The sequence below is a fragment of the Magallana gigas genome, chromosome 7 (genome assembly GCF_963853765.1).
Source record: "Magallana gigas chromosome 7, xbMagGiga1.1, whole genome shotgun sequence".
Lineage (NCBI taxonomy): Eukaryota > Metazoa > Mollusca > Bivalvia > Ostreida > Ostreidae > Magallana > Magallana gigas.
The window spans coordinates 30,437,878-30,457,518 of record NC_088859.1 but is presented as its reverse complement, the minus strand read 5'-3'; the positions used below and the strand labels follow the sequence as shown (position 1 = coordinate 30,457,518).

The 19,641-nt window shown below is 33.8% G+C and overlaps 2 protein-coding genes across 3 annotated transcripts; both read right to left on the bottom strand.

Moving 5' to 3' along the window:
* Positions 1-52: 52 nt before the first annotated feature.
* Positions 53-6,190, bottom strand: LOC105336632 (WD repeat-containing protein 70). Its single transcript, XM_011441023.4, has 16 exons — positions 5,927-6,190; positions 5,572-5,652; positions 5,139-5,443; positions 4,923-4,982; positions 4,066-4,199; positions 3,774-3,927; positions 3,348-3,424; positions 2,716-2,896; positions 2,429-2,528; positions 1,889-1,973; positions 1,620-1,755; positions 1,371-1,471; positions 1,089-1,168; positions 857-973; positions 603-771; positions 53-441 (listed from the first exon to the last, which is right to left on the bottom strand). Exons 1-16 carry the CDS (start codon positions 6,066-6,068, stop codon positions 354-356), a joined length of 2,010 nt encoding a protein of 669 aa, XP_011439325.3. The 5' UTR covers positions 6,069-6,190; the 3' UTR covers positions 53-353.
* An 8,172-nt stretch (positions 6,191-14,362) lies between these two features.
* LOC105336631 (T-cell acute lymphocytic leukemia protein 1-like) lies at positions 14,363-17,778 on the bottom strand. Of its 2 annotated transcripts, XM_011441022.4 has the most exons (3): positions 17,619-17,778; positions 17,266-17,428; positions 14,363-15,633 (listed from the first exon to the last, which is right to left on the bottom strand). In XM_011441022.4, exon 3 carries the CDS (start codon positions 15,617-15,619, stop codon positions 14,960-14,962), a length of 660 nt encoding a protein of 219 aa, XP_011439324.2. In that variant the 5' UTR covers positions 15,620-15,633; positions 17,266-17,428; positions 17,619-17,778; the 3' UTR covers positions 14,363-14,959.
* Positions 17,779-19,641: the final 1,863 nt, after the last annotated feature.

Sequence of the window (19,641 nt, the reverse complement as noted above, 5' to 3'; positions counted from 1 at the left end):
CGCAGTAACCTATAGATACTATAGTGTCTTTTTACAAGAGAATAAAATATGATACCAGTATTTTCTTTATTTGCAATTCATTGTTTAATAAAATACCTAGCATGTATACAGTATACAACATGATGACAATTCTGATTAGATTTCATCAAAAAGGTTCAAATTTGGCTCAGCATCACTTGTTTACATATCAACTGTCTGATACAACCTGCTCCAAACAAGGACTGCATAATGTTGACTAATCGCTCAACTGGCTGATAAATGACCTTGTCTCTCTTCCCCCAACAGGGAGGAAAACCACTGCTGTTAGTGACCGACCAGCGGCCACTATCTCGAGATATGTGATAAAATTATAATCATATTTTTTGTTTCTTCCACACTGGTTCATCATTATCTTCCTCTTCTTCTTTCTCTTCTTCTTGGAAGAGTTTTAGTGGTTGTGTCCTAAAATAATCAAGATAAAGCTGTGCGTGATCCAGTAAACTACACAGTATCCGAAATCCGTTCTGACTACCGTACATGCATAAACATCTGTATAGCTGCAAGTTGTTTTTGTTTCTTTGATAAGATCATAATGGCATAATTGGAGCCATTTATCAACTTACTTCTTGTAAGCAGGGTCAATCCAGAAAGGGTTTTCTGCTGCTTCCTTGGCGTGTCTTAGGATAGCGGCCCTGGGATCATTTTCATACTTGTCGGGTTTTCTTTTGACCAGGCTCTGGGCCACATACTGAGCCAGGGTAGCCCCCTTCACTCCCAGTCGTCCACCCTCACCTGAATAGATATGTTTTATTACAACTGTGTTATAAAAAGTTTTTTTTATCAGCATTACACTAAGAATTAGGTCTTGTATTCATACCTGGCCCAGTCATGGGTAAATCTGGCCTCTTTGATCTTATAGGATCCTTCCTGACCTTCTCCTCAAATTTCTTGGTACTTGTAGACTTAGTTTCTTTGAACATTGGTAGGGCATAAGCTGTAATGACATAATGGGATTTTATTTTTATTGTAAGACTCCCAAGACTTTGGTTTTGGAAGAAGAAAATAAAATAAAGCTGCTGTTTACATTTGTATTATGGTAAGAAACTTACGTGTGATGATCTGCTGAGATGCCAGAGCAAGCACCTGTTTAGATTTTCTGGGCTGTTTAACCATACAGAGCATGGCTCCCCTAAAGAGGTCATTTTGCACGCATTAGTCAATAAAATCCTGTATACATTTAGTTATAAACATCTAATCAAAATCTGACTTGCTCCTAAACAATAAGCAAAATGTATAACACATTGTAGAGCTGCGATTTTACAAGTCTTATTTTAATTAGACTGAGTTATAAAATGCGAATGCGATGCAAAATGATAGCGCTGTGACGTTACCTGTGGCTTTTTTCTGGATCATAAAACAATCGAGCCTTGCCGTCACTACAACCAATCACAATCTGGTTCAGTTTCGGATGCCATATACATCGCACCACACTCTGTCAAGACATTACAAGGGAAACAATCCAAAAATTAGACATGTGCACTACACTTGTAATATTATCTGCTTTTTATTTTCAGTAAAAAAAAAACTTTAAATTATTCAGATATTTGCAGTTTTCCTTTTACAGATTGCAGAGGACTTACTGATTCAGCCACTGTGATTTCTGACACTGTGTCTAATGACTCCCTATCCAGGAAGAGAAGTTTCCCATCACCTTCTTTTTTCACAGAGGTTCCTGTTAGCACCATTCTGTCATTAGGACTAAAGATGCAGTCAGTTCTGTAACACATATAAAACAGATATACACATGTATGAACATATTTGTAATGTGAGCTTGTGTTTCTTATAATAATGGTTTGTTAAGCTCATACCCAGTTTTAAACAGAACAGTCTTTAAAGAAAAGTTACTTACACGGTGTAATAACTGATAAGGTTTTCTCGCACCTTCAGGGGTTTCTTGAAATTTCTCATATCCCACAATTTTAGTGTATCATCACCTGTAAGTATACTTGCTTTTGAGAAATCCATTAGATTTATAAAGCATACAGAAATGTTTGAAGAAAACAGGAGCCCAACAAGTTACAAAAGCATACACGTAGCTTATATTCAATTTATGGTAGAAATATGATGATGACCTTAAAAGTGACCCTTCATTTGGACATACATGTATTTGAAAACCCTTTACCAAAAAATGCTTTGTAGCAAGTTTGGTTGAATATGGTACAGTGGTTCCAATAGATTACAGACAGTCAGATCTGGAAACTGGTCAAAATTTGATAAGGAAAGCCCAGGAGGAAAAATTGTTAACAGCCTTACAGGGATCAATAATTTAATCTGTATTGCCTTTACTATTTGTACTATGGAAATGATAGATCTGTTATCTGCTTAGAATGACTTAATTCAGCCTTTTTCCATTTAATTCTATAGTTCTGCAGTTTGAAATGAATCTGACCTCCTCTTGATGCAAGGCATTGTCCGTCATAAGAGAAGCATAAACAGGAAGTGTCCGTGCCATTCATGTGACATCCTCTATTAATCATAGCCACATTCACCTGTAAATATAAAGTTATTATTACCATCCAGTATATAAGTACTCTACATGACATCTTGTTTCTTACTTTTGAAGATACAGTTTAAGACACATGCAGATATTAAATATGGTTTTTTAAATAATATTTTAGCCCTTTCTTTTGCATGTCTCACACAAATTATGTTATATGTAGAACAAAGCAATCTTACAAAGTTTTTGTTATGATCCCACATTTGGATTGAGCCGTCCTGACAAGCAGCTGCCACCCAGCGGCCATCATTACTGTAGGCACAGGCAGTGGGGACGAGTTTCCTCCCCTGCTGAGATTTAGGCTTGATGCAGTTTTTGTGCTTTTTCCCCTCGGCATTAACGTCCCACAGTCTCACTGTGCTACAATGATTATAAAAATATATGCATTTGAGTATTCGCATTTTGAAATATTTTTAAATAGTTATAATTGAAATTAAAACAAATGACCTTTAAGGAGAAAAGTTATACCAGAATGTTTAAAATTTATGAGAAAACTACTACAGTTTATTCAAGCGTATTACTTAGCGCATTTGTACTCTGTACAGTCAAACAATTTCTCTGCATCCTGTTAGGATTTTTGTTAATCACAGGTGAATAATCAAGCTTTGGACTAAATATACTCATGATAAACATATGCTTTACCATAACATTACATGCATCTCACTAACATATTCATAAATAAAGTATGGTACATTGAATCACCTAAATGAAAAGGGATATTTTTTTAGCAGATATACCTTAATTCAGAAGGGAAAAATCATTCCTCTTAAAATTGATTGGCTGTCATATTTAATCTGTGTGGAATACCTACCCATCATTAGAACAGGTCATGAACTCTTCTCGGACTTTGGGATTCCAGCTTCCTCCATTTAACATGGCTGTATGTCCCTAATACAGTAAATTACCGGTAACAATTAATTTAATAAACTGGACATGGCTTGAAACTAACTTTGAATGTCATCAGTGCAGCCTGCCTTATAAAAATAGGATATACTGTAATTCTCATATAATGACTCAGCTTTCAACTTGATACCCCTCTGACAATATTCCTAAAGTGTACATGTATGCGAAATATACATGAATATTTTTATTCTGTCTTAAGTTCACCAAAAAATCTACAGGGGAGTGCCGAAAGAGTGATTAAAAAATTGACAAATGCTTTCTGACTAATCGTGGCAAAATGAATATCGGTACCTTTTTAAAATCAATGAAAATTTTAAAACAATCTTTTGCTTACTTTTGTACTAGCCATGTCCACAATATACGGGTCTCCCTTGGCACATTCTAGCTTTTCAAAACCATCACGGTCCACTACTTTGGCCCGTGAATTAGCTGCCACTATCAGTATCATTTCACCTGTAGCACTATACTGCAGTTGGTTCAAATGGTGGCTAATGAAAGAAAAAATTCCTTTAAATATTATTCTTAAGCAACATGCATTAGTCTAAACTGCATATGAAATATCATAAAAACATTTTTTTCTCTTGTGAATATCTTATTTTCGTTACAAGAGGACAGATACTCGGTACCTTTCACATGGTTTAATGTTTCTAAATGACTGTAAACTCTGATCCATTCCAGCAAAATCCCAGAATTTGACAATGAAATCATGCCCTCCTGTGACAAGCCGTGCCCCTGCGGGATCCAAGGCTAATGCAGATACCTACATTATAAATTGATATTGTACTTAAACTGGTTATAGCCTTTGTTTCTCAATACATGTACAGTGAAGTGCAAAAAAACTTAAATGAAAAATATCTAATACTGAATGAAATGGTGCGCTCATTTTCACTATAAATACTAGTAAATGTATGTTTGTTATTTGATTGCCCCCATGAGAAAAGAGTGCTCATGATATTTTTGCACATTTTGATTTACATAATCAAATTCAAAAAATCTAAAAATATGAAATCTACAATTTTATGGCTTGGCCAAAATAAAATTATGGTTGGTTTAGAATTGCCTCCCGCCTCATTGACCCCCCCCCCCCCCCCCCCACTAATAATATTTTATTAGCAAAAAATGAAGACATTTTTTTACATGGAACTTTTTATTTTTTACCTGTTTTTAATATGCTAAACTTCAAGTTTGAAAAAAAAAATCCCCTCCCTCCCTCCGAGTCTAGAAACCTTCAGGCGACAATTCCAATCACACATTTTTTTAAGGATGGCCCTATACGCCATTTCTAGGTAAAGTTTTTTTTCATTAATTTAATTCAACAGAAAAACTGTGACGTTATGTTTTACATATGCAACATCAATTGTCCGTGATGTTATTCCTGTTTTGATAAAAATGCCATAAGCATCCTTTTTTTAATAGTCACAACCATTTGGTTCACACCATAGATTAATAGAGCTTTACAAAGAATAACTAATCTTCTTCTTACTGCTTTGGAGCCGTGATCTAGAGATATCTCGTGAGAAGAAGGAATTTTCTTATCTAAGCTCTGAAAAATAACCATGACACAATAATTATTGTGAAGGCTTTTTATTACCTTCACTAGATTTAATTCTTAAAAAATGAACAAAAAAATAAATAGATTTTTCAACATTTTCATTCAGACATGCATACGAAATTTAATCAACCTTGTAACTATACATACCTCCTCTGGTTCGTCCTCTTCATCATCTTCATCATCTGAACCTTTTGATGCTGATGTACTTGGGGGTAAAGGGGGTCCTATCTCAACCTCCTCTTCTGATGTTTTTGAGCCTTTAGTCAATCCAGGCGGAAGAGGAGGTCCTATCATATCCTCCTCATCATCACTTTCCACTTCATTAGACTTTTGAGGTTTTGAAGGTCCCAAATCATCTCCAGTCTTTGAGGATTTTTGTGAAACAGAAGGAGAGGGGCCTATGACATCACCTTCCGTGGCAATGGCACTGTTCTTATCATCTTCAAATTTACCTGTGAACATTATATTGTTATTAAACTATTAATCAAGTATAAAATCACATTCTGCTAGTTTACGAAAAAATTATCAGCATTTTAAAAAAAGTGTGTAAAAGATAAAACTATTAGACTTTACTATATACCTTGACTGCGTTCCAGGGCTGTTTGCTTTGCCTCCTTAAACATTTCCATAAAATCAAATGTACGGGCTTTCTTTTTTGAGGCTATAGAATATTGATAAATAAAAAATAATCCTCTTACTTTTAATTATGACAGATCTTAAGGCTTAATATTAAAAAGCAACGTTCATTTTCTCCAATCAAATAAAGTATTAATATAGTTTTACATAATATTTTGTATAAAAACAGATCATTTAAAAAATCATTTTACTATATAAGGCAAACTTATTGCTGAATTTATACTTCATAGACTTTGTTGCACGCAAGACTTGCAAATATCTCTTTAGTTTACTTTAATGATTAGGAAGCCAAACTTTACCATCATTATTCATTTCCGCCATTTCTAGCACCAACAACTTGATACAGGGTGCTTCAAAGTGGTAGATAATACACGATTTCGAATTTCCTCTGAAATCAATTCCTATACTTTCTTTTCCGATATGTAGAGTAAATAAATACATATAAACACTAATGGAAACTCTGTTCTAGAACTATTTTTACTATATGAGGAGTTTTGTTTATCAGAGAACCATTCAAAAAATACAATGTTTAAGAACGTCCAACTTCGTTTTACCGGAAGTAAACATTTTCAGATAAGTCAATCTTAAAATATTCGCATTCAAACAGTTGTGTTTGTAATTAAATGATATGTCTTTTAAAGGGACTTACGCACGATTTCAGATGATAATTTCAATTTTGATTTGTATGTATAAAATAATTTTCTTGTATATTTTGAACGATTTACCCTTTGAATGTTAGAAGTCATGTTACACAATGTTACAAGCAAGATACGGAGGAAAGAAATCGTTGTTATGTAAACAAAGCTCGAGTCTTATATTTGTTTACAAATAATGTAAAGTAAAGGAATTACAATTTCTTTGACAAAATAACTTGTGGAAACAAGATAAACTCATTCATTGTGCTCATAGATAATTTTATCAACAACAAAGAGTAACATTCGATTGAAACTTATATCAATATAACACATAAAGAATTTTTGGGTCTCACTAAAAAGCGCCCGGGAGCGCCCGGGATAATAAAATAGCGCCCGGGAGCGCCCGAGGAGCAAAAATAGGCGCCCGGGAGATTATTTATCTTAGTTTAATAGAAATATGTTAAGAAATTACTAATATTTCACATTTGCTTACATTATGTAACCGAGTGAGCGAAAGAAGAACGATAATTCCAGTATGAAAATATATGTAGCGCGACCGAGCGTGCGGTCTTATTTCTCCACTATTCTCTTTAAATTAATCCATTTTAATTCACCTCTAATTTCCTTCTTTGGTAGCGTAAATAAAAGTCCAATTATCTATTAACAAATTTATTCCGTTTTCTTACATATTAACAATTTACACAAACATAGGTCACTTTCTAATCCTGCCTCTCGAACTAGAACTCTACCTGTACATCTCTCTCATCTCTTCTCACTCACGCTTTCACCCATATATATACATAACGGTATCAGGAGAAAACGTACCTAGGAGAAAACGTACCCAATTTCTAGGGTACGTTTTCTCCAGGAGAAAACGTACCCGGGTACGTTTTCTCCAAGAGAAAACGTACCTTATGAAAATCATAAATATACTACTCAATAGTTTTTATTACTTTTACATGTATACTATTTTACATAATGAATATACAGAAATGTATGAATTTAATAGTGATTGAATTTAATGTGTTATATTTTTAAAGGGTTTGGACATACTAAATAATTTTCAGATGCATATTTCAATGCATAAATATATAGAAATAGATTAAAATATATTTATTTTATGAATTATATCTTTATTATAATTGTAGCAACTTTTATTTTAGTACAAATCAATGACCTGTCATAAAGTGTTATCAGCTTACTTCTAAGTTTTCCATTTACCGTTAGCCTTACCTATTTGAGTATCTTTGTGCGAGATCCCCTGATTGCCTTTTAATTATAGTGATAATCAATTTAATGCCTGTGCAGTTATTGTTATGTAATATTATGTATTACCTCCCCATGCCCCGCGCAGGAGGTAGAAATATTCACTACCCACACATTATACATGTCAGCAATGGTCAGTGGCGTCGAAAGTAAAATGCATACAGCATGAAAATATCAAATGATAACATTTTTGAAAAAGTGTGCATGATGTTCTTCTGAATGAACTGTTCAATGTGTTGTAATTCATAAATTATATATATTTTAAACCATTTATATATATAAATCAAACAAATATTCAAAAGACTTGGACTTGATTTGAGCTAAATATTTTCAACTTTGTTTTATAAATTTTCCAAAAAAAAACGCGCTATCGACTTCTTAAGATACTCATCTTTTAGTTCTCCAAATTATAGATTGCAATAAAAACTAATTATTTAACGGTTTGTTTATGGATAATTAATTGCCGACTTAATAAACTGCCCGGGCGATGTTAGCGTATGTTCGTGTACGTGTGTAACAAATTATTGCCTAAATAATTTATTAATGATATATTTAGAATTTAGAATAATTATGAAAACTATTATTTATGATTTTCATAGGGTACGTTTTCTCTTGGAGAAAACGTACCATAGAAATTGGGTACGTTTTCTCCTGGGTACGTTTTCTCCTGGGTACGTTTTCTCCAGCATTCTACATAACGGGGGCAGCTCCGCCAGAGCTGCTAGTACCCGGCAGCTCCTCAGTGATTACGTAATACACATACACACGCTTTTGTTGACAAACAAATCACTCACTACATATACACGGCTAGCAGAAATACCCCAATGTCTCATGGAAATTTTACATGAATAAAAAACGTTACAAACAATTTTAATCGAGTGATGAGGTTGTTTTCCGGTATCTGTTTACATTTTTTAAAACAAGATTTTAATTTATATACCGTTGCCCAGCTCTTGCCACGTGGAGGCCGCCTCGTTAAGAGCCATAATTTTGAATAAAAAATAGTAAAAAATATTAAAGCCAAAGATTGCGTTGGATTAATAAAATATTTTCTAAATACCAGTTAAAAAAATATAATTTTACAAAAATTAAAATAAAACCAAATAATTTTAAAGAAATAAAGATGATTTAAAAATTAGGACTAAAAAATAGAGAATAAAACGTTGATCTATGAAAAATTAGGAAAAAATAAGGCTTGCTATTATATAAATTGAAAAAAAAAATCGTTATGTTTTATATAATTAACTTAATCATTGAAAAAAAAATTAAAAAACACTTAACTTGAAAAAAATGTTTATTAGACATACTATGTACAAACTTCATTGAATTTGTAGTAAGTTGCGTTATTTTAATGTGAATACATTTATTTACAAACATTTCATTATATACAATAAATGGAGTTTGTAATAAGTTGCGTTATTTAAACAATAAAATGCTTTCTTTGGTGATTCATTCGGGATATGAAGGTAGTGACATTGCAGAAAAAATACATAACCCGCGTTATATACAATAAATGGAGTTTGTAATAAGTTGCGTTATTTAAACAATAAAATGCTTTCTTTGGTGATTCATTCGGGATATGAAGGTAGTGACATTGCAGAAAAAATACATAACCCGCGTTAGCGGGTTATGTAACGCGGGTTATGTAAATTTTTTCTGCAATGATCACTACCTTCATAACCCGAATGAATCATCAAAGAAAGCATTTTATTGTTTATATTAACATTTTCTTTAAGCTAATTGATAAATTGATTAGGAAAAGTAAGTAAAATTCACTAAATTACTGTTAATGTACGTAAGTAAGTTAGCTAAAAGAAACAGCCAAATCGTCTTCTGTCAGACTTTGAGTCTGACATCGTCATGGTTATTTCGTGCAGTCCGTGATTTTTCCTAGGTCGCTATAGGTTTGGACCAATCGATAAACAGGACGTGTCGATATCTGTCCTGTCATTTTCTTGTCAGTTTCAGCCGCTGTAGATTTCGACCAATCGATAAATGGGGCTTGTAGATTTCAGTCTGGCTGTTTCTATAGAGCTATGAATTAACTATAAGTTTCCGTAAGAAATAGAGTGAATCATACTTGGTAGATGTAAATATTTTAATATAAATATCTACAACAAGGGAATTTGAAATTTTAAACATCTCAAATTCTTGCAGGTTCAAACTCTCGCAATGAGGATGATACCAAACGTTGCAAATGTCGCAACAAATGCAAGCTTTCTGGCAATTTTTCCTGCATATTCCGCACGGACAAAATAAAGTGGCTTTTGAAGAAGCCTTAATTTTACGTCTTTTTAGAGCAGGCATTCTGTTGTCAATAATTTGATAAAGTAATTGATCGTATGATTTGCAAATAGGAAATGATTTTGTGTTTGCAGACTTGATTATTTATGAAAAAAAATTCGAGAATTAACAAACTGACAACATATCCTTGTACATAGACGATGGGGATAAATTTGACAATTTTTTAACTAACAAGGTTGACAGGTAATTTTTGAAATATCGTGACATGCTATATGAGACGATGGAGAGGGGATGTTATATGACAGCTTTGTGTACTTCTTTATCCTGTACCCTGCTAGTCTGCACCACAGGTAACTAACGGACTCAGCTGTGATACCGCTACCTGTCAGGTAAATAATTGGATTGACACGCGATTTTTCAATTTAGAGTTGTCTTTCTTGTTTGCTGCATTATTAAAATTCCCCGGATTTTTATTCTAGTGTATGCATAGATATTAACAATAAAAAATTTTAAGACCAATCTTAGAAGAATCTAGGATCCCGGGCGCCTATTTTTGCTTCTCGGGCGCTCCCGGGCGCTAAAATATAATCCCGGGCGCTCCCGGGCGCTTTTTAGTGCGACCGGAATTTTTACCTCTGTAACTCGCATGTAACTCAATATTTGACTTTCAAATTTTGACAAAGCATTAAAAACAATTGACAATTTTAGGCATTAAATATGAAAAAATAAACTTCTAAAAATTTGAGCTTAAATCGTGTCCAAGTCCCTTTAAGAAATGATGACATATGGTAAACCATTTCTGATCATGCCGGATCCAAAGAAAGTTTAATCGCTACCTGAATTTTAATGATTTCAAAGCAATTGAGGGGCAAATCATTTATCTGATGATATTAATAATGGTCAGAAAAAAAATGGAAGCAAATATTTTAATTAGTGACAACATTTTTACAGTATAAACCGTTAAAGCCAGGATATATGTAAATCAAATATTTTTATTTTATTTTTGCATCTCAATTTATGAAATTTTACTCAATTAATTAAACTAGCATTTTTTTAAAATCATCTTTATGTACAGTATTTCCCCCAGTTCCAATTTTTTTTCACCATAAGGCACGAGCAGAAAAAAATCACGCGCTTCTCTGTAATTTTTTTATCAGTTACTACTATAATCCACAAAATTATTAACAGAAAGAAGTTTCTATTAATCATATAACTCCACTGAATACAACGGTATTACACGTGATCATAGTAACTTATGAACCTAACTCCGTCACCACCACGCTCTTTGATCAATATGCCCAGGAATAAAAATAAAATCAATATTTTAAATTTAATTTTAACCTTATTTATATCTAGATAAAGTTATAATAAGAAGAGAACACAGTTTACACAAATTAAATGATGTTCGATTCTATTGAAATGAAATGATATTAATATATATTGTTGAGCCCTTTCCAAATGGCTTAATTTAACACCAAGGCCGTAACTAGACCTATATTTTTAGTGAGGCGAGGGGTCTGGGGACCGCCTAGGTCCTCAGCGGGTCCAGGGCAGCGCCCTGGTGGGGGGACCAAGGGGCGAAGCCCCCCGGAAGCTCCTGGGTTTTCGCAAATATAAAGATTACACTTTAATGTACCATCATCACCTAAAGTAATATCTGGAAATGTTTAAAAATATAAAATTGGTTTCATATGGATAATTACCATTGTATCTATTATTTTGTGAAATGTTATAAGTACATAAGATTTGAAATGCAATGTATCGGAACGTAGACAGTGCCCCCCCCCCTTCTCACAATGACTAACAAAGTGTATTAATATACTTAATTATAAGGAAATACCCTTCTTTCGTAAAAAAAAATCTTAAAATCACACAATATATTTAAAATACGATCAGTATTTTACACCTGGAGAAAACTAAACCCCTATAAAAGAAGAGGCTAAAGCCCAAGTTCAATTACGCAATATGTTAGACGTAATGGACACAATGACATATGTATTAAGTATAACATGTTGATCTATCTAGGTTTCCGTTGACTAATTGGTATCATAAATATCAACACCAACCTTTTTCTGGAACAGAATCACTTGACTTTCTACAAGATCCTGTTTTCAACCACAGATCCATATTTTCATTACGTCATTATACACTATGCATAAAGGACGAAATGATCAAACACACCTACAGTGGAGTGTTCGATTTCCGGAAATGGGAACTAATGCTTGAAATAATTCATTAAAGTACAAATTTTAAAAAAATGAAACTTCAAAGGCCTTCATAATAAAAAGAAATAAATCTCAAAATTTTCAGTGAGGCATTTGCCTCACTTGCCTCAATGGTAGTTACGGCCTTGAACGCTCCTCCAAAAAGCGTAGAAACGTCTCTCCGATAGACATTTTAACATGTCATAACGCGAAAAAGAGTGTATTTATAAGTTTTCGAAGTCTTCAATGCAAATTAAGGCATCATAACGCCTTTTAAAGAAAAAAAACGTTATAAAGCCTTTTTAAAAAGAGTAACCAAAATGCCTTTCCCATAGCTATTCGTAACACACTGGGCATTAACCAGGCACGTAGCATCAGGGGGAAGAAGGGGGGGGGGGCAGGGGGGCTGCCCCCCTCCCCCTTCTTTTTCTCGCAGCAAATAATTTTCAAAAATTTACATAGTAAAAATTGAAATATTATGGAGTTGGCCCCCCCCCCCCACTTTTTTGGGGAATATGTATAAAATTGGAATGGGGAATGAGAAAAAGTGAAGTTTATAGATATACTATGCCAGCCACCAAACCCCCCCCCCCCCCCATACGGATTAGGATTTTGAAGATTTTCCCCTTTTCTTTTTTTTTTGCTTGTCAAGATTTTTTTGATGAGTCTGGCCCCCACTTTCAAAATCGATGCTACGTGCCTGTTAACTGAGGAGGGTGTGGTAATGGAAAAATATAAGCTTTCTATAAACATTACCAAGATAAAAACAAAAATATAGAATGATTTTTTTAATCAATATTTAAGAAAATTATATTAAGGAACCTGCAATTCAATCGCAATGGGTCAAAGAATAAGGACCACGATTTTTGGTGCCTCCAGTCCTGATGTTTAATATCACAGTAACTGCACATTCAGCATAAACATGTTCGATATATAATTAAATTTATTCCTTGCCTTTAGAAAAGACATTATTGTGCCTTTTTGAAAGACGTTATATAACGCATTTTTCGCGTTATTACGCTAAAGGTGTTATAATTTGCCTATACGCATGTTATTCACGCCATAACGCCTTTCTCCGCGCTATTGAACTTATTTTTCAGTAGCACAAATGATATTATTAGACTTTTCCATTTTTTAGTTACTATTTAAAAGAAGGAAGCGATCATTGCAAGAAAAGATGCTGACGCAGATTATATATATACTTTCTCTGCAGTGCTTGCATCTATACGCGCTACATTCATAACCGAATGAATAGCAAAAGAAAGCTTTGTGTTGTAAGTGATATCTATAGCAATATCTATACCGGTATCTAGATATTGTACGATTTCCCTTTGTGGATGACTTCTTTTCAAGCCAATATTTTCGACAGATCTTGATTGGTGTCATCCGGAATTGTATACCCAATGAAATTCGTTGTTTTATCCAGCCGGAAACAGCTAGGACTTGAATATTCCTCGTAAAACTGCCCCTACATGCAAAATAAATCATATTAACATGCAAGCAAATTATGTCAACATGCATCTTTGCATCTTGCATCTGTGATATCAGATGCAGGCGTAAGAAAGTGATTAAAACAATATAGAAATCAGGTTTTCTCTCTCTCCCTCTCTCTCTCTCTCTTTAAAAAAAAAATAGAAAGTTACTTGCACCTGACATCATTATCTTGCATGTAAACATAATTATCTTGCATTTTGACATAATAAAAAGGGGAGGGGGGGGGGTATTCAACTTCTATGAAAAGAGTATAATGCCTTTGCAGATTTTCGTTGTTTTAAAAAGCGCCTTCAATCGACTTTACCTCTGTTACCCCACCATACAGTGGTGTTGCCGTGTTTACACCACACCAACTTTTTTTTTTTTACACATTATCATAGCTATGATATCAAGTATAATTATATATCCACTTCATAATAAATCTTAAGAATATTTTATATTAGATTTTACTTTAGTTTCTGATCTTTTCATGTATGTAACACAAACCTTTATGACATATAAGATTAAAATAAATAATTAAATTTTACCAGAAGAAGGATTTAAATTCTCTAATACCCAGTAGTATATCAAATGAATAATTGCAATCTAATTTTTATAGAAAACGACAAAAATGTAGTTTTACTTCAATCAGGACCACTAAGTAGCATTTCCCACATCACTGCGACTAACGGAATCATAACATGATTATTTTTTTTATTTGGTCAAAATATTCGTAAGTTTCGATTTCACAATAAATAATTTCGACATGAACATTGCAGCTCATATTGCTCTAATTCCGTGGATCAACTCAACAACGAAATCCACGAACATTGTTATTTAATAAATAATGAAACCACAGTACATGTACATATGACACTTATTAATTTTGGCCCCCAAAAACAACAATTTTAAAAATGTTTCAGATATGTTTATTAAATAGTACATTTTCATTTCATTTTAATCATTTAATCATGAACTATTATAAAGTGCAGAAAAATTCCAAATACTTTAACTTTGAAATCTTTAAAATTTCCTTTATATTTGTTTAAAGCTCTTCTTTGCAAAGAGATTAATATGGTTTTAAAATAGACACGACCATCCATCCCTCTTAACATGAAAATAAACAGAGGAGACTAATACTTTTTCATGCATTGCCCAAAATCCAAACGTTCGACTTAGGAATTTACAGGAAGAAAAATGATAATGAATTTCTTCAGTAAACACCACCATGTTCAGACCTTTAGATCTATAACGCTGAAATTTCGTTAATAATAAATCCAATGCCGTGCTTATTAAATATGTATGGACTATAATATATACAGTGTATATATTAAAGAAAACCCAAACAAATAAACAACAACGTACGCACACATATCTTTGCAAATACTAGTAGTCAAGCTCATCAAAATCAGCCTGATGAATTTATTTTGTAATTATCTTTGAAGACTATGCAATGCTTCCCACCCCCTTTAAAGAAAACTACAACAAAAACCACCACACACAGAATGTATTACGCTGAATGCAGACTTTCATCATCGGACGATTCCTCGTAAACTCTGTTCCAATCCTCACTTACTTCCTGTTCTGTTTTCACACGTTTAACGTCACCGTGACTCTGATATTCTAAAACGTTCTCTAAAAGTCTGATATAGCGTATAGTACAACGTAGAATTTCGTGTTTGCTGAGTTTTTTATCTGGCGGGTGCGTCGGAACGAGTTTACGAAGATCCGCAAACGCGCCATTGACGTTCTGTTGCCGCCAGCGTTCCCGACTATTGGTAAACATTCTTTTGTGACGTAGTTTCTGTATAGAGACTGGTTCGTTTTCGCTGTCCTTCCCCTGGGTAGAACTTGACCGTCGTTGTCTGAGATCTAGAGGTCCATCTTGGGGGAACCCGTCCGAGGAGGAACTACAATACGATGTTCTTGACGGTAAGAGAGGGATGCTTTGTAGGCAAATGTAACCAGAGTCTTTTGGTTTTACGTCATAAAACACATTATCGTCGCTGTCGTCGCATTCTTTCATCAAAGTCTCGTCGTAGTCACATGACAAACTCTTTGTAGAACTTCTAGATTCTGTAAGTTTACATACACTCGGACACAACACGTCACCGAAACAAACAGGGGGCGTTTCAACGGAAGTGGTGCAGCCTCTGTACTCCGCCGACATTGTTTTCAGCGCCACTGGAAATATAATTTCATGGTTAATTAAAAATATGTCAGATCTATGAAATTTTCAACAAAAGGTATGACGTTGCATTGATCCTGGCCCCACTGTTACCAACTTTTATAATTTACAGCCTCAAAGCTGAGGGTTTATCTCATATATGGGCACTTTTCTAGGGAATTTGAGTTAAGCAAAATGTTGGTGACGGCGGGGCAAGGGTGACTAGGACGTTGGTAAACGTTGGCGGTTCATCGACAGAACGTAAAAAGTCATAACGTTGTTGAAACGCATTGTGATATTTTAATAGTGATATCGTAATTCACTAAAATGATCAAACGATTCATGATTTCTTGATATTTGTTGCGATATGAAGTTATTTATTTATTGATGCAATTAATTTTGAAGAAATAAATGTTGATTACTCTCCTTCAGATTTACATAAAAACTTTTGACGAATTGAGCACTTAAACATGCAGAAAATATTTTTCTAACATTTTATTTTTGCAAACACTAAAAATTTCAAATGTATTAATATCTTTAAAATCACAAGAAAATGAAGCTTTAATCATCTCATTGCACAACCCCTTATATTGCCTTTAATTCTTTGTTTACGTTTTGTTTTCATTTTGACCGTTTGTGAAAAAATATCAAAATTAGTAGGTGCATTAGAATGCATTTCTGTGTAAGCAAAGAAATCTATATTTTTCGCTCTTATCTCTCATGAGAGAGAGAGAGAGAGAGAGAGAGAGAGAGAGAGAGAGAGAGAGAGAGAGAGATTTATATATAACTGTCATATGATCTGTTGACCTTACATGTTGTGCATACATTATTTTTACTGTATTATATACTTGTATTGGGAGAAGGCGGTCTAAGTTTTTGAACTTGTGCCCAATCCCTGTTGTAAATTTTGTACAATAAAAATATGTTCAAATCAAATCAATCAAATCAGAGAGAGAGAGAGAGAGAGAGAGAGAGAGAGAGAGAGAGAGAGAGAGAGAGAGAGATGTGTCAATGTAGAAAAAAATATGATGCTTGGTTTTTATTAATTTATTCTGTCGGTTTTCCCGGGTCAACATATTTTACTCGCGGTTTTTCCCGATCGGCAAGATGGACGATATTTTGAACACAAACCTTTCCCTTCAGCGGAAAAGGGGAAAGAAGGCACCCTTGTTTTCGTGCGTCATCACTCTAAATTCTACTCCAGATCTGAAGATAACGGTAAAACTTCTACATGTATAAGATGTCAAATAGGAATTAGATAAGAGCCCGACTCTTATGGAACATAAGAGTCCATTGTTCCGAGTTGTTTACATACAAATACACCTCTGTCCGTCGAATTTCTAGGATCCAGAAAATATTTTATGAAAAAACCCGTTGTCCCTGCTGTTTTTCATTTCATACCAGCAGAGCTTTCGTGCTAGTGTAAAAGCATCGTAAGGAGAACACGTGTAGCTTTAATATTTAAATTTGATTTAAGTTAACATTTGTTAAAAATAAACAAATATTTAGAGTGATAAATAACTAAGACGTCATTAGAAATGGAAAAAAAAGGTTAAAAATCAATCCGAATTTTTTTTTTAAAAAGATGACATTTTTTAAAATGATATGTACCCTATGTATACTTAAGCAAATGGATGAAGATTACTTACCAGTGAGGAAAGTGGCATATTACGTGTCGCTCCAGGTGATATTTGCCAGTTACCGCTGTTAAAATTGCTGAGGAGGATAATATATACTGGAGGGGGCGTGTCCTACATTGAAGAGGGTCCATACGTAAGTGTCCCTATTTTCGTCCTCTCTCAGTTCCCAAGTCTGTCAATCCAAGTATTAGCATGTTTAACAACAACAACAAAAAATAACTTTTTTAAAAAATACCACCCCCCCCCTTTCCCCTTAAAAAATTATTTGATGCGATTAAGCCCAACATGCTGCTTCTTGGAAACATCGTAAAAAATCACAAAAATTTATACAACCTTATCCACAATATATATTTATCACTTACCAAAGTTTACGGACAATACAATTATGTCATCCATTTAACGTTTTTTTCGCCGAAATACGGAAGCCAGCGATCATTGGGGACAAGGTATACCACGTGATCCAGATATCACGATGTAACTTCCTCTTCTCCTTCGATGGTTAAGTGTAATCTTGTGTCTTAAGATTCCTTCCTTTCAAATTTCTTCTTTCTTTCTTTTCTTTTTTTTTTTTTAGAATATTAGGATTTCGTTTTAGATAAGTTATTTTAGTGTCATCTTTTGCTACTGTGATCCACGATAGAGCTTTAAACCAACGACAGCACATGTTTTTATAATCTAAATTGCGTGACTTTTGGGGGAATTTTGAAGATAGAATTTAAGACTCAGTGGTTTGGATTAGTAGCAATTTCATAGATATTTAAATTATGAGAAAGGGGCTTCGGTGGCAAGATTTGTCACCATAAGGAGCAGATAAATTCTACTTATGCAATGCGTTGTGCTTAAGACAATTATACCTTTGGTGGAAGATGATCCACGTCTTCTATGAAACTTAATTTCAAATTTTCAAAGCAATAAATATTTATATTTTAAACCAAGTACACATTTCATACCTATAAAATATTTGATATATTGCATTATTTTTACATTTTAAAACGGTTTTGTTCAAAAATTGATGATTTGTGACTATTTTGAGAATGATAGAGCATCCATCGATATAACCTTTGACCAGTCGGAGTGAAAACCACATTACTGTCTTCATTGACGGTTTTGGCCTTTTCCCCTCTGCACAAACAAATAGCCCATTTCCGTCCGTATAATGCCGCATTCGGAGTTCCTGTATGAAATCTTCATTTCACAACGTGTGACCGAAGACAAGTAAACGCGTGCCCTATCGCCACATGCACGCGTCACGTTTTCAATGCTTAAAAAGGAAATGGCGAGCATGCGTGCGTCCGCCGTCACTATCGGCGTGACTGAAAGGCGAAACGTATTGATCTCCTCATAAAAACGCCCGATTGTAGAAACCATTTTATTGACGTGGTGTTTTCGCCCGCTTTTCATTGAGACTAATATGTCAAATTTATTAGCGGATATCTCTATTAAAAATTATTTTCTAATGGCAATTTAAGGGTTTCTCTTTCTCCGCAAATACTCTGCATCCGCAAGATTTGTTCAGGCATTGCTCTTTGATAAGATGGATGCCATTTCCGAAGTTTGAAAAAGAGCGAGCATCCTTCTTGTAAATGACCAATAATGTTTAAATTCAATGCCATCTCATGGACGTAATGTAACCTACGCATATCATTAATCCCAATATGCAATTGGTTTATCAAACATCGTTAATAATTAAAATATTTACTATCGCCTTCCCTAGGGATTATATAACTATAATGGTAAAAACAATCAAAACTACCTTCCATGCATATGAATAAATTGAAAAGCTTCATTTTAAACATGTAAATGTAAATATATGAGTTTTGGACTATGTGCAAGAGTTTGCTAAACTGGTGAATTGCCTGTTATTAAAACAGGAAAGATATTTAACCATTAATGCATGTATTATTACTCTTATACAACCTTGCTTACGGTTTCAAAAGACTTTTATTCTATTAGACTAACCATAAAGAATTGACCATTTTATTACAGATATTCTGTTCATTATGACAAAATGTAAAAATTTAAGGATGCCGATTTGGGATTTTTGCCGAAAAACGACAATAGCAATTTTTTAAATAATCTTTTTGACCATATGTAATTTAAACCAACTTAATTTTATTTGTGAAAGTCTTCCGTCTGGGTTTTTTTCGGGGCCATCTATAAATACAGGTACATTCACTGTAGCAATATAAAGGAAATTGTCAATTTCCGCACTTCGAAACAGATTTCAAAAAATACTACAATAGCGATTTTCCTCAAATTGTAATGTGATTAGTAATACTATTTTTTTAACTGATATATAAAAAATACTCAATTCTACTGTCTGGTTTTTAGTGGGGGGGGGGGGGGATCTCAAAATATCAAAATGCACAAAATTTTGCTATATAT